Source organism: Salmo salar, chromosome ssa19, assembly GCF_905237065.1.
Source record: "Salmo salar chromosome ssa19, Ssal_v3.1, whole genome shotgun sequence".
Lineage (NCBI taxonomy): Eukaryota > Metazoa > Chordata > Actinopteri > Salmoniformes > Salmonidae > Salmo > Salmo salar.
The window spans coordinates 10460569-10475003 of NC_059460.1; the positions used below are offsets into that span (position 1 = coordinate 10460569).

A 14435-nucleotide genomic window follows, 5' to 3' on the forward strand; every position below is an offset into this window, starting at 1 on the left:
CACTGACATTTTCAACATGTCCCTGAGTCTGTAATACCAACATGTTTCAAGCAGACCACCATTGTCCCTGTGCCCAAGAACACTAAGGTAACCTGCCTAAATGACACCGACCCATAGCACTCACGTCTGTAGCCATGAAGTGTTTTGAAAGGCTGGTCTTGGCTCACATCAACACCATTATCCCAGAAACCCTAGACCCACTCCAATTTGCATACCGCCCCAACAGATCCACAGATGATACAATCTCTATTGCACTCCACACTTCCCTTTCCCACCTGGACAAAAGGAACACCTACATGAGAATGCTATTCATTGACTACAGCTCAGCGTTCAACACCATAGTACCCTCAAAGCTCATCACTAAGCTAAGCTAACACCTCCCTCTGCAACTGGATCCTGGACTTCCTGATGGGCTGCCCCCAGGTGGTAAGGGTAGGCAACAACACATCTGCCATGCTGATCCTCAACACCGGGGCCCCTCAGGGGTGCGTGCTCAGTTCCCTCCTGTACTCCCTGTTCACTCATGACTGCATGGCCAGGCATGACTCCAACACCATCATTAAGTTTTCCGACGACACAACAGTGGTAGGCCTGATCACCGATAACGATAAGACAGCCTATAGGGAGGAGGTCAGAGACCTGGCCATGTGGTGCCAGGATAACAACCTCTCCCTCAACATGATCAAGACTAAGGAGATGATGTTGGACTACAGGAAAAGGAGGACCAAGCACGCCCCCATTCTCATCAACAGGGCTGTATTGGAGCAGGTTGAGAGCTTCAAGTTCCTTGATGTCCACATCATCAAGAAACTAACATGGTCCAAACACACCAAGACAGTGTTGAAGGGCACGACAAGCCTATTCCCCCTCAGGAGACTGAAAAGATTTTGCATGGGTCCTCAGATCCTCAAAATGTTGAGAGCATCGTTGAGAGCATCCTGACTGGTTGCATCACGGCCTGGAATGGCAACTGCTCGGCCTCCGACCGCAAGGCACTACAGAGGGTACTGCATATGTCCCAGTACATCACTGGGGCCAAGCTTCATGCCATGCAGGACCTCTGTACCAGGCGGTGTCAGAGGAAGGCCCTAAAAATTGTCAAAGACTCCAGCCACCCCAGTCATAGACTGTTCCCTCTGCTACCGCACAGCAAGCGGTACCGGATTGCCAAGTCTAGGTCCAAAAGGCTTCTTAACAGCTTCTACCCCAAGCGATAAGAATCCTGAACAGCTAATCAAATGGCTTCCCAGACTACTTGCATTGTCCACCCTCCCCCCATTATTTTATGATGCTGCTACGCTCTGTTTATTATCTATGCATAGTCACTTTAACTCTACCTACACGTACATATTACCTCAATTACCTCGACTAACCTGTGCCCCCGCACATTGACTTTGTACCGGTACCCCCAGTATATAGCCTCGCTACTGTTATTTTACTGCTGCTCTTTAATTATTTGTTATTTTTTACTTATCTATTTTTTACTTAACACTTATTTTTCTTAAAACTGCATTGTTGGTTAAGGGCTTGTAAGTAAGCATTTCACTGTAAGGTCTACACCTTTTGTTTTTGGAGCATGTGGCAAATACAATTTGATTTGATTTGATATAATATGGGCACGTGTAAAGACATGAGTATTGTGTGTGTGAGTGTGCATGTCTGCGTTTGTCTGTACTCTCGGGTGAATAGCCTCTGTGCTGTTGATCTGACACACAGTGCTTCTGAAGACAGCAAACACCATTCAGTTCAACACCAGACCCACTGGAAACCCCACAAGGCCACTGTAACCACCCTGTAATGTTGCATCACACACAGACAAACGCAAGCTGACACAATGCTACCTGGGGCGGCAGGTAGCCTAGTGGTTAGAGTGTAGGGCCAGTAACTGAAAGATTGCTAGATCAAATCCCTGACCCAAGTGGGTCTGGGCCAGATAAGGTGTTCCACGGGTGTGTGTGATCACCAGTCTTGGACACACATCTGTCTAGAGGGGGATTCTGGTGTCATTCAGGTGCACATACCCTAAATTGGGCCTGACCAGACCAGCGTGGGCTAGGGTATGCATCCTTGCGCGTAAATCTTTAAGTATTTGCACTTGCAGCTCAGAGATCCCAGATTTAGGAAAGAAAGCAAGAAAGACAGAGTGTGGGAGAGAATGAGCTATCAATAGAAAAGAGATTATAGTTTCATCCTAAAGTGGCGCAAGAAGCTCCAGGGACGTTTCTAGGATTGTGTCTTGTCTTGTGTGTGTCTTTTGCTATCCAAAACGGTCAACGGGATACTAGGATAGCTTAACTTGTTTTGGGTATGTGTCTGGGTCACCTAAATCATCCTCTTACCTACCATTTACGCCTGGCTGCTTGTGTTCTAAGTGTTCCACTGGCCTGCTGTTGGCATCTGTCCTCCTCCTTGGCTCATCTGCAAGGGAGCAAGTTAGAGTGCAACATGTCATTCGTTTGTTTTAAAGTTACTGTATACGTGTAAAGGGGTTAGTGACTGGTTGCCGGGAAGTCAGGCGCAGGAGAGCAGAGATGGGTGATAACAGGAGAACTTTAATATACACCCTGGCCCAAAGGCACAGGCGAGGCAGCACAAAGCACAACTACGATAACATGAACCGGATTAAACAAAACAAATAAACCTAGAGCAAGCCAGCCTGTAGCGTACCACCCTACACAAAGAACAATTCCACACACAGACATGGGGGAAACAGAGGGTAATTGTCACGTCCTGACCATAGAAAGCTTTTATTTTCTATGGTGGAGTAGGTCAGGGCGTGACTGGGGGGGGGTTAGTCTCGTTTATTATTTCTATGTGGGGTTCTAGGTTTGTTTTTCTATGTTGGTGATTGTGTATGATTCCCAATTAGATGCAGCTGGTAATCGTTGTCTCTAATTGGGGATCATACTTAAGTAGCTTGTTTTCCACTTGTGGGTTATGGGATATTGTTTATGTGTAGTTGCATTGTCGTCATGGTTCATTTATTCTTTATTGTTTTGTATTTTTTCACTTTCTAATAAATTATGTGGAACGCTACTCACGCTGCGCCTTGGTTCAATCATTCCAATGAACGTGACAGTAATATACATTTAGTCTGATGAGGGAATGTGAAACAGGTGTGCGGGAAAGCAAGACAAAACAAATGGAAAATTAAAGGTGGAGCGGCGATGTCTAGAAGACCGGTGACTTCGACCGCTGATCGCCGCCCGAACAAGGAGAGGGACCGACTTCGGCGGAAGTCGTGACAATACTGACACAACCAGGGCAACTTAAATGTAAAGAAAAATCTGAATATAAAGAGGCATGAATTATAAGACCTCTATGAATCGTTTAATTTAATCAGTTATACCAGCTAATGTGAGATTTTTACATTACATAACAGGACACATATATTCCTGTGCCGCGAGAGGACAGAGTTAGATGTTTGAGAGAGTTGTGAATGTGCTGCTAAAATGGCAAATCCAGGGGACTTAGGCAAACATGACCAACAAACTACTATTCATTAATCCACTCGTTTGCAAAGAGGCATGCACCATTAGAACTCAGTCAGATCAAGAATATAAGCATTCTGAGCATTGATCAACGCTGGGAGCAGTATTTACAGTGAATTCGGAAAGTATTCAGACACCTTGGCTTTTTCCACATTTTGTTACGTTACAGCGTTATTCTAAAATGGTTTGAATTTGTTTGTTTTTTACTGATCAATCTACACACAATACCCCATAATGACAAAGAAAAAACAGTTAATATTTTATTTTATGCAACAACAAAAAAAACGGAAATATCACATTGACATAAGTATTCAGACACTTTACTCTGTACTTTGTTGAAACACCTTTGGCAGCGATTACAGCCACTACAAGCTTGGCACACCTGTATTTGGCACAACAAGCTTGGCACACCTATTTGGGGAGTTTCTCCCATTCTTCTCTGCAGATCCTTTCAAGCTCTGTTATGTTGGAGGGTCTCTCCAGAGATGTTCGATCGTGTTCAAGTCCGGGCTCTGGCTTGGCCACTCAAGGACATTTAGAGACTTGTCCTGAAGCCACGCCAGTATTGTCTTGGCTGTGTGCTTAGTGTCGTTGTCCTGTTGGAAGGTGAACATTTGCCCCAGTCTGAGGTCTTGAGCACTCTGGAGCAGGTTTTCATCAAGAATCTCTCTGTACTTTTCCCTGTTCATCTTTCCCTCAATACTGACTAGTCTCCCAGTCCCTGCCGCTGACAAACATTCCCACTGCATGATGCTGCCACCACCATGCTTCACTGTAGGGATGGTGCCAGGTTTCCTCCAGACGTGCCACTTGGCATTCAGGCCAAAGAGTTCAATCTTGGTTTCATCAGACCGGAGAATCTTTTTTCTCATGGTCTGAGAGTCTTTAGGTGCCTTTTGGCAAACTCCAAACGGGCTGTCATGTGTCTTTTACTGAGAAGTAGCTTCCGTCTGGCCACTCTACCATAAAGGTCTGATTGGTGGAGAACTGCAGAGATGGTTGCCCTTCAGGTTCTCCCATCTCCACAGAGTAACTCTGGAGATCTTTCAGAGTGACTATCGAGTTCTTTGTCACCTCCCTGACCAAGGCCCTTCTCCCCTGATTGCTCAGTTTGACCGGGCGGCCAAATCTAGGGAGAGTCTTAGTGGTTCCAAACTTATTCCATTTAAGAATGATGAATTGACGTCTGTGTCCAGTGGGCAGTATCTAGTCTGGTGTACTGTGTGATCTTAGGCATGCTCTCTCTAATTCCCCTCTTTCTCTCTATGCCTCCCCTCCCAGGGCACCCAAGCCCTAGGACCATGCTTCAGGGATACCTGGCCTGACGATTCCTGGCTGTCCTGATCCCCAGTCCATTCGTTTGTGCTGCTGATCCAGTTCTCCTGGGGTGTTGAACTGTTGCACCCTCTATAGCCATAGTGGTTATTACTAGACCATGCTGGTAATCTATGAATGTTTAAATGTCTTGGCCACATGTACTCTTTAAATCTCCACCCAGTACAGCCAGAAGAGGACTGGCCATCTCTTGGAGCCTGGTTCCTCTCTAAGTTTCTTCACAGGTTCCTGCCTTCTGGGGAGTTTTTCTTAGCCACTTTTCTTCTGCATCTGCATCTTGCTCTTTGGGGTTTTTGGCTGGCTTTCTGTTAAAGGGCAACTTCACAATTTTTAACATTTGGGTTGTTATTATGAAGTATTTAGTGATGTTCTACACAGTTTTCATTTCTATTGACTGTTTAGTGATGAGCAAATCTGGAAATTGCTTCCCTGTGACGTTTTCAAGTAGAATCCCTGAGATGACTAATAAATTAAATGATGGACAGTTATTTTCAGCTGTCTATATAACCTGTCTGTAGTTTTCAGATCATATTGGAACTCCCTATATATGCTGCTCTGGCTGTCCTCGTCTAATACCATCTGTAAATATTTTACATAGACACCCAAAAACCTATAGAATGATATTTATAGTCAGTTTACTCCAATCATTTAGTGTTGTTCAAGGCTCAAGCTCCCATGAGATTCCATTTGGCAAAACCCCCACCATCACTGATGAAGTTGCTGTCCTTTCTAAATTGCCTATATTTTCTTAGCGAATTACTTCTAAACGTCATACTTTATTTTATTTTATATAAAGTACCAGTCAAAAGTTTGGACACACCTACTCATTCAAGGGTTTTTCTTTATTTTTACTATTTTCTACATTGTAAAATAATACTGAAAACATCAAAACTATCTAATAACACATGTGGAATCATGTAGTAACCAAAAAAGTGTTAAACAAATCAAAATAGATTTGAGATTCTTCAAAGAGGCCACCCTTTTCCTTGATGACAGCTTTGCACACTTTTGGCATTCTCTCTCCCGAATGGCGCAGCGGTCTAAGTCACTGCATCTCAGTGCTAGAGGCGTCACTACAGACCCTGGTTCGATCCTGGGCTGTATCACAACCGGCCGTGATCAGGAGTCCCATAGGGTTAGGGGAGGGTTTGGCCGGGATAGGCCGTCATTGTAAAATAAGAATGTGTTCCTAACTGGCTTACCTAGTTAAATAAAGGTTAAATAAATAAAAATAAAAAGACAGCTTCATGAGGTAGTCACCTAGAATGCATTTCAATTAACAGGTGTGCCTTATTAATTTGTGGAATTTCTTTCCTTCTTGATGCGTTTGAGCCAATCAGTTGTGTTGTGACAAGGTAGGGTTGGTATACAGAAGATATCCCTATTTGGTAAAAGACCAAGTCCATATTATGGCAAGAACAGCTCAAATAAGCAAAGAGAAACAACAGTCCATCATTACTTTAAGACAAGAACTTTGAAAGTTTCTTGAAGTGCAGTCGCAAAAACCATCAAGCGCTATGATGAAACTGGCTCTCATGAAGACCGCCACAGGAAAGGAAGACCCAGAGTTACCTCTGCTGCAGAGGGTAAGTTCATTAGAGTTACCAGCCTCAGAAATTGCAGCCCAAATAAATGCTTCACAGAGTTCAAGTAACAGACACATCTCAACATCAACTGTTCAGAGGAGACTGCGTGAATCAGGCCTTCATGGCCGAAGTTCTGCAAAGAAACCACTACTAAAGGACACCAATAAGAAGAAGAGACTTTCTTGGGCCAAGAAACACGAGCAATGGACATTAGACCGGTGAAAATCTGTCCTTTGGTCTGATGAGTCCAACTGCTGTGTCTTTGTGAGAAGCAGAGTAAGTGAACAGATGTTCTCCGCATGTGTGGAGAACAGCCAGCTCGTCAGGCTTCCATGTTTCAGCCGGCTCGTCAGGCTCCCATACCTCCAAGAAGGAGAGTGATTGAGTGCTGAATCAGATGACCTGGCCTCCACAATCACCCAACATCAACCCAATTAAGATGGTTTGGGATGAGTTGGACCACAGAGTGAAGGAAAAGCAGCCAACAAGTGCTCAAGACTGTTGGAAAGTATTCCAGGTGAAGCTGGTTGAGAGAATGCCTAAAGTGTGTAAAGCTTTCATCAAGGCAGAGGGTGGCTACTTTGAAGAATCGAAAATATAAAATATATTTTGATTTGTTTAACACATGTTTTGGTTACTACATGATTCCATATGTGTTATGTAATAGTGTCTTCACTATTATTCTACAATTGTAGAAAATTGTAAAAAATAAAGAAAAATCCTTGAATGCGTAGGTGTGTCCAAACTTTTGATTGGGACTGTATGTATATATATATATATTACCCCCTTTTTCTGCCCAATTTCAATCTTGTCTCATCGCTGCAACTCCCCAACGGGCTCTGGAGGCGAAGGTCGAGTCATGTGTCCTTTGAAACATGACCCATCAAACCATGCTTCTTAACACCCACCCGCTTAACTCGGAAGCCAGCCTCACCAATGTGTCGGAAGAAACACTGTTCAACTGACAATCGTGGTCAGCCTGCAGTCACCCAGCCCACCACAAGGAGTCACTAGTGCACAATGAGCCAAGTAAAGCCACCCCGACCAAACACTCCCCTAACCCGGACGATGCTGGGCCAATTATGAGTCACCTCATGGGTCTCCCGGTCGCTGCCGCCGGCGACACAGCCTGGGATCAAACCCGGGTCTGTAGTAATGCCTCAAGCACTGGGATGCAGTGTCTTAGACCACTGCGCCACTCGGGAGGCCCATGTCTAGCCTACTTTTACTGTAATATTGTTTTACTATTTTAATTTGTGTAATTTTAGAAAACGTATGGTGCTTTTATCTTTCTGACCTTTGATTATTTTATTTGTTAAGAGCTTTGAAATACATCCCCTGTAAGAAATGTGCTCTATAAATACAGTTTGATTGAAGCACAAGAAGTCAACAATAAGCCTCCTACAACAGCATGAAAAGAGCAGGGTAGGATCAGAGAAACAGAACGCTTGATAAAGCCAAAATATAGGCTACAGTTGATATTGTGTTCAAGTAAACGGAGGACTTTGATTTTTTTGTAAAAACATTTTGTGAGCTGGGTGTGATTGCACAATTGACCCTGTGGAGGTGTCCCTACGTTTAGAGACAACTCTGAGTTCACAGAAAACGACGTGCGCTGCAGCCGGGCAGAAGGCGGGTCCAAGTTTTTAGAAACTGGTGATTTCTCTGAGTTTGCTCGCAGTTGCAGTCCAGAGGTGAACAGCAGCCCAGAGGTGAACTGCAGCCCAGAGGTCCCTTGCAGCACTCCACACATCATTTATTTTTAGATTTTCTATCAACATTGACATTGCTGCCAACTGAGTGCATGTGGGGGGTAGAGGGACAGAGCACGGATAGACGGATAGATAGTTATTTGTTTTCGTTAACGGCGCCCTCTCTCTACTCAAACTTCTAACCAAACCGGCCGAGGATGGACGGGAACAGAACCATCGACCCGAGCTGCAGGGACAGACCTCCCGTGGCCATCGACATCATTTCCCGTGAGTTTAACCGCTCGAATAGGCGTCTTTTTTAATACTAGCCTATCGATAACTTTTCAGCTGTTCTGGGACAAGTGCCGTTATTTTCTTCAATCTGCCGGCGGTAAGGCCTACTCATAACGTAAACACGTATAGCCACCCATGTTCCTGGGCTATTAAACACACATTTGGGTAAGGTAACATTTTAGGCGACATTGATACAGATTGAGCTGCATATTAATTCAGTCACCATTGAGACTGTAGAGTTTGGAGAGATTAGCCTAACCTTTTTCAAATCGAATAATCCCATGAATCCAATAATATAATTTAGAAATTGACAGGCAGTGACTTGTTTATGATTTTTTTAACCACTGTAAACTCTCCTGTGCCTGCTGATTTCAAACTGCTGTTACAATGTAGAATTAACATACCAGCACGGTTTTTAGGGTCAGGGTCAACAGTTCTATATTATACCCCTGTACCTCATCACCTGAGCTCTGAATCCGGTCTTGAGGTGTGTGTGTGTGTGTGTGTGTGTGTGTGTGTGTGTGTGTGTGTGTGTGTGTGTGTGTGTGTGTGTGTGTGTGTGTGTGTGTGTGTGTGTGTTGGAAAGGAGGGTGTGTTTGCCTCCTTAGTGGTTAAGTTGTGGTAAACGAAGCTGAAGTAAGATGACTAGAAGTGAAAAAGCAATGATTTCACAACACTGCATCAAAACATCTGTTACTGGCATCTGTAACATTGCAGGGACAAGGGGACAGTTAACGTCCTACATTTTGCCAAGGGGCAAAGAGAAACGTGCATTGTTTTAGCTAATCTCATGGTATTCTACACATTTTGCCATGAGGCTGAGGGGAAAATGTGCAGTTCTATAGCTATTTTAAAGCTAAAATATACATGTGTTGACTGTGATAAACACACTGGGCTATGAGCTGTCTTGTTTGCTAAATGTACAAATGAAGTAGGCAGTGGCATGGTGCATTTAGCCACTGAACCTCAGTGACATGCCTCAATGTGGTCATATTCGTGACTTATTGGTGGTGTGGCTTTCAGTTAGTTATTTTTGTCCACCCATCCCATGAGATTGAATGTCATTCCAGTGCACTTCTTGCTATGAATTCTATCTGATAGTGTTTGCATGTTTAGGTATGTCGATTTTAGATTATGGGGATATTATCTATATGCATGCAGCACTAGATGCTGTTTTCAATTGTGCCCTTAGGTTTATTACTGGTGATGGTTATATAACTCACCATTGTGTTATGTATCTCTTTGCATGTAAGGAGAGAGCAGCATTCCCTTGTTAATCTACATAGCACTCATGTAGAAACTTCCTATGTATCTATCATCATGAATTCAATTTAGGTAAAAAGACAAATAATGTCCCGTTTGGGACACTGACAAGTAGAGAGCATCATTTTTAAAAGTATTTTTCTTCTCAATCGTATTGGGATGGGGGAGGTGAGATGAGTGCCTTCACGGCTGCCCTCATCTCACTCCCCCATCCTTCCCCACTCTTCTCTAATCATGTCCTGATGTATCTGTCTGTGCCTGTTACACAAATCAAGTTGCTCTTCCCAGAAATCAGAGTAAGGACTTTCTTTCCCCACTTCCATAACACATGGCTTTGTCTGCTGACACGTGTGTTGTGTATTTGTGTAAGTGTTAGTGCAGTTTTAGTTTGTGTGTTTGCATGTGTGAGTTAGTTACTCAGTCTTTGGCAGAAGGATTTTGTGCTGTTTTCCTACTGTTTTTTTTCTTTACTACTTATGTTGATTTCACATAAACACCCTTGTTTTCCAGAAAACAACCATTTCTCTTTCCCTGAAATGGACACATCTCTTCATGTATATGCTTTTTTTTGGAACTGGGAGGTCAGAAATGAGTTCCAGAGAAAATGGTAAAGTAAATCACCAAGCCCCTAGATGAGGCCTGTGTATTGTCCCTAAAACTGGACAGGTCCTTTAGATTCGTGGACTCCCTCCTATTGCTTTCATCAATCTGTTTTATTGTATCACACCAGTGTAAGAGAGGACACCAGGAAAGGAAGCTACTTTAGACTGTTGCCACTCTATAGTCCTTTGCTCTGTCTTTTTTTTTGTTAATTCTTTCCAACGTGTCAAGTTATTATCTTTTTGTTTTATCAGGATTTGGTTGGGTCTAATTGTGTTGCTGTCCTGGGGCTCTGTTTGTGTTTGTGAACAGAGTCCCAGGACCAGCTTGCTTAGGGAACTGTAGGTGATGGCTTTGTTGTGGAAGGTTTGAGAATCGCTTCTTTTTAGGTGGTTGTAGAATTTAATGGTTCTTTTCTGGATATTGGTCATCTCTCTCTCTCTTTGTCTTTCTCTCTCACTCCCCCTCTCTCGTTTTCACCCCCCCACCTCACTCTCACTCTATCCTCTCTCTCTCTGTCCTTAGAGTTGGACATATTTGGTATCATCTTGTACTCTGTGCTGACCTTCATGGCAGTGGTGTCCATGCTGGTCTACATAGAGGAGTGTTGGTACATCTACCGGAAGGTTCCCTCCCACAAGAAGAGCGCCATCATCTGGGTCAACGGGGCAGCGCCGGTAAGAACATACTGATTTATCAGGAGGCTTTAAAGGTGCAATCTGGTACTTACTACTTTCATGTCCTCTCTGTGACAACTCATTGTGCTACAGTACAAACACATGAGGCCAAAAAACAAAAACAAAACTTTTGAACTTGTGACCCATCAATCAAATGTATTTATAAAGCCCTTTTTATATCAGCCGATGTCACAAAGTGCTGTACAGAAACCCAGCCTAGAGCCCCAAACAGCAAAAAATGCAGATGTAGAAGCACTGTGGCTAGGAAAAACTCCCTAGAAAGGCCGGAACCTAGGAAGAAACCTAGAGAGGAACCAGGCTCTGAGGGGTGGCCAGTCCTCTTCTGGCTGGGCCGGGTGGAGATTATAACAGAACATGGCCAAGATGTTCAAATGTTCATAGATGACCAGCAGGGTCAGATAATAATCACAGTGGTTGTAGATGGTGCAACAGGTCTGCACCTCAGGAGTAAATGTCAGTTGGCTTTTCATAGCTGATCATTCAGAGTTAGACAGCACGTGCAGTAGAGAGAGAGTCCAAAACAGCAGGTCCCGGAACAAGGTAGCACGTCCAGTGAACAGGTCCCATCCTGTCAGTTTACTATGAAATTCTAGGGCAGTAGCACGGTTAGGAAGGATGTATTGGTAAAGCATCCAGACTAAGTCTGTATGTCTGTGTGTGTCAGGTGATTGCCACCATGTCCTGTCTGGGGATGTGGATTCCCCGAGCCACCATGTTCACTGACATGACCTCTGCCTGGTATGTCACTCATCCTTCGCTCCTTTTCTCTTCTCTCTCTCCTTCTGTCTTTCACTTTCTTTACATATCAGTTTCTCTTTCTTGACATATCCCCTTTCCTCTCCTCCACCTTCCATCTCTCCCAGTGTCTGTTTGTGTGTGGCTCTGGGCTTCTCTGGATCTCAGACCCCTGCTGTGACAGGCAGGAAACTCTGTAGGAAGACACACACTGTGTCAGCAAAATATACAGAGCGATACTTAAAAACACTATTACAATATTGAGTGTCTAAATCCGTGCTTGTGTAGTTCTTTCCAAACCCATCTCTCCCTCTGTCCATCTTTTATTCCCTCCTTCCCTCGTTGTATATTTGTGGTGTGTGTAACGTGTGTCTGTCTCCGCAGCTATTTTGCAATTGTAGTGTTTAAGTTCCTGGTGCTGATGATTGAGGAAGTGGGGGGTGACGAGGCGTTTCTACGGCGAGCAGGGAAAAACAAACTGAAGATCAGTACTGGTCCCTGTTGTTGCTGCTGCCCCTGTCTACCCCATGTTAACATCACACGGTAACACATGCATACACAAACACGTACTCGCACACACACGGTTTAGGATCAAATGTACTTCATAGCAAGACCTGTTTCTTAGTTGTGTGAGAGTCCAGCTACTAGGTTAGTAGTAAAACAGTAGCTGGATTTGTGAAGGATCTGGCAGGTTGAATGTGCCCCTGGCCACTCACCCTGGCTCTGTATGGGCCCCTCCGTCTCACAGCACATCTGACAACTTTATCACTCCAAGTATGCCACCTACTGGTCATTGTCCCCTATAGGCATGGCCTATAACAACATTTTAGAAATATGTACAAATGAATTATTATTTTCCATATTAAATATTTGCTGAGTGTTTTCCTCTGGATTTCCCCAGACGAAGTCTGTTCCTGCTGAAGTTGGGATCGTTCCAGTTTGCCGTGCTAAAGATCGCCTTCACCATACTATCAATCATCCTCTGGACCAATGGCAACTTCGACATTGCAGATGTGAGTGTGGGGTGTCTCACACACACACACACACACACACAAACACACAAAAACAAACAAACAAACAAACAAACAAACAAACAAACAAACAAAAAATTGGGCTTCAAAGGAAGAGAACACATTCTCAATGCAAACACTCCCAACACTGTGTGTGTGTTCCAGATGGCGATAACGGGAGCAGCCATCTGGATTAACCCAGGTGTGGGGGTTCTGACCATCATAGCACTGTGGCCTGTAGCCATCATGTTCATGCACCTCAGGATCACACTGCGCAGCCTCAAGATCATCCCCAAATATGCCATGTACCAGGTAAGATTACACACATGCCATGTAAATGCACCAATCTGAGGAAAGATATACAGTAAGGCCATCCTCAACCAATCAGAGGCCAGTTAATTAATTCCCTGAAATGACAGCAGTTTCAGCAATGATAACTTGTGTTTACCTGTTTACTTCTGCAGAGTGATGTCCTTTTTTGTGTTTACCTATGTTATGTTGTTGGGTTTTACCCATGATGCTGTGTGTGTAGCTGGTGCTGGTGCTGAGTCAGCTCCAGTCGGCCATCATCAACATCCTGGCTATGAACGGAACCATCGCCTGCACGCCACCATACTCCTCACAGGCCAGGGGATATTGTGAGTCTTATCTCCATCCATCACTATATACCTTATTACACACAAACTCTACTGCTCTCAGGCAAGCAGATAACTTAAGTGACCTATCATCTCTCTCTCTGTGTGTGTGTGTGTGTGTGTGTGTGTGTGTGTGTGTGTGTGTGTGTGTGTGTGTGTGTGTGTGTGTAGTGATGAGTCAACAGTTGTTGATCCTGGAGATGTTCATCATCACCTTGGTAACCCGCCTGTTGTACCGCCGCCAGTATGACCCACTCCCTGACAACGAGAATGACGATGAACACACCAAGATGGTTATACCGGCCGATAAATCTGACATAGCGTGAGGGCAAGAGAGACTGTATGTGTGTGTGTGTGTGGTTTTGTTAGAAAGGCAGAGGGATTGTGTGGGGTTTTGTTAGAAAGGCTGTGTGTGTTCAAGAGAAAGAGTATGTGTGTATGTTATGTTACACTGAGGTCTGCAGTAAGAATTTAATCAGTCATGGCATTTTCTGGGTGAGCAATGCTGTTAAGATTGATCAGAAGTCATAATCCCTCAGCCAGTGTGTTTGGATAGTGTTGCTATTATGTAACTGTAATCTAAGAATTATTTCAGAAATGTATTTTTCCTCAGAAGTTGTATCTTTTGCCATAGCCTTGGTGAACATTATACTGTATCATCATGATCCATTTATAATATATACATTTTTAAACATTTGCTCTAAGATTTGTTTTGGCATTTGTTTTTTCATAGGCATGCAAACACACCTATTTGTGAAGAAGAAACCTGTATTCATTGTAGTGGCAAACTTGCTCCACTAGGTGACAGTATGAACCATTGGGTTCGCCTGTCAGAGTGACACTGAGCAGTAGCCTACATTGATAACATTTGGATAAGGTCATTCTATCATGATCATTGACAGATCAACACAGACACACCTGTTTATTCTCTCCTCTTTAGACCTTCATCTTGTGGGATCTGAGTTATCACAACCCAGATGCACTCTGCAGATCAGGTTTAGTTTAGAACTCTAGGTGAACATACCAAAGTAACTATCAAATGATAGGTGCAAGTTGAAACTTTAAATAATTGTTATAATTTGTATTATTGTAAAGGA

At 43.8% G+C, this 14435-nt stretch overlaps 1 protein-coding gene across 1 annotated transcript; it reads left to right on the forward strand.

Annotated features, from left to right (window-relative positions):
• Nucleotides 1–8075: 8075 nt before the first annotated feature.
• slc51a (solute carrier family 51 member A) lies at nt 8076–14042 on the forward strand. The gene is made up of 8 exons (XM_045702081.1): nt 8076–8391; nt 10786–10937; nt 11623–11696; nt 12078–12236; nt 12595–12706; nt 12869–13015; nt 13236–13341; nt 13510–14042. The coding sequence occupies exons 1-8, from the start codon at nt 8322–8324 to the stop codon at nt 13662–13664; spliced, it is 975 nt and encodes a 324-aa protein (XP_045558037.1). The 5' UTR covers nt 8076–8321; the 3' UTR covers nt 13665–14042.
• The last annotated feature ends 393 nt before the right edge of the window (nt 14043–14435 follow it).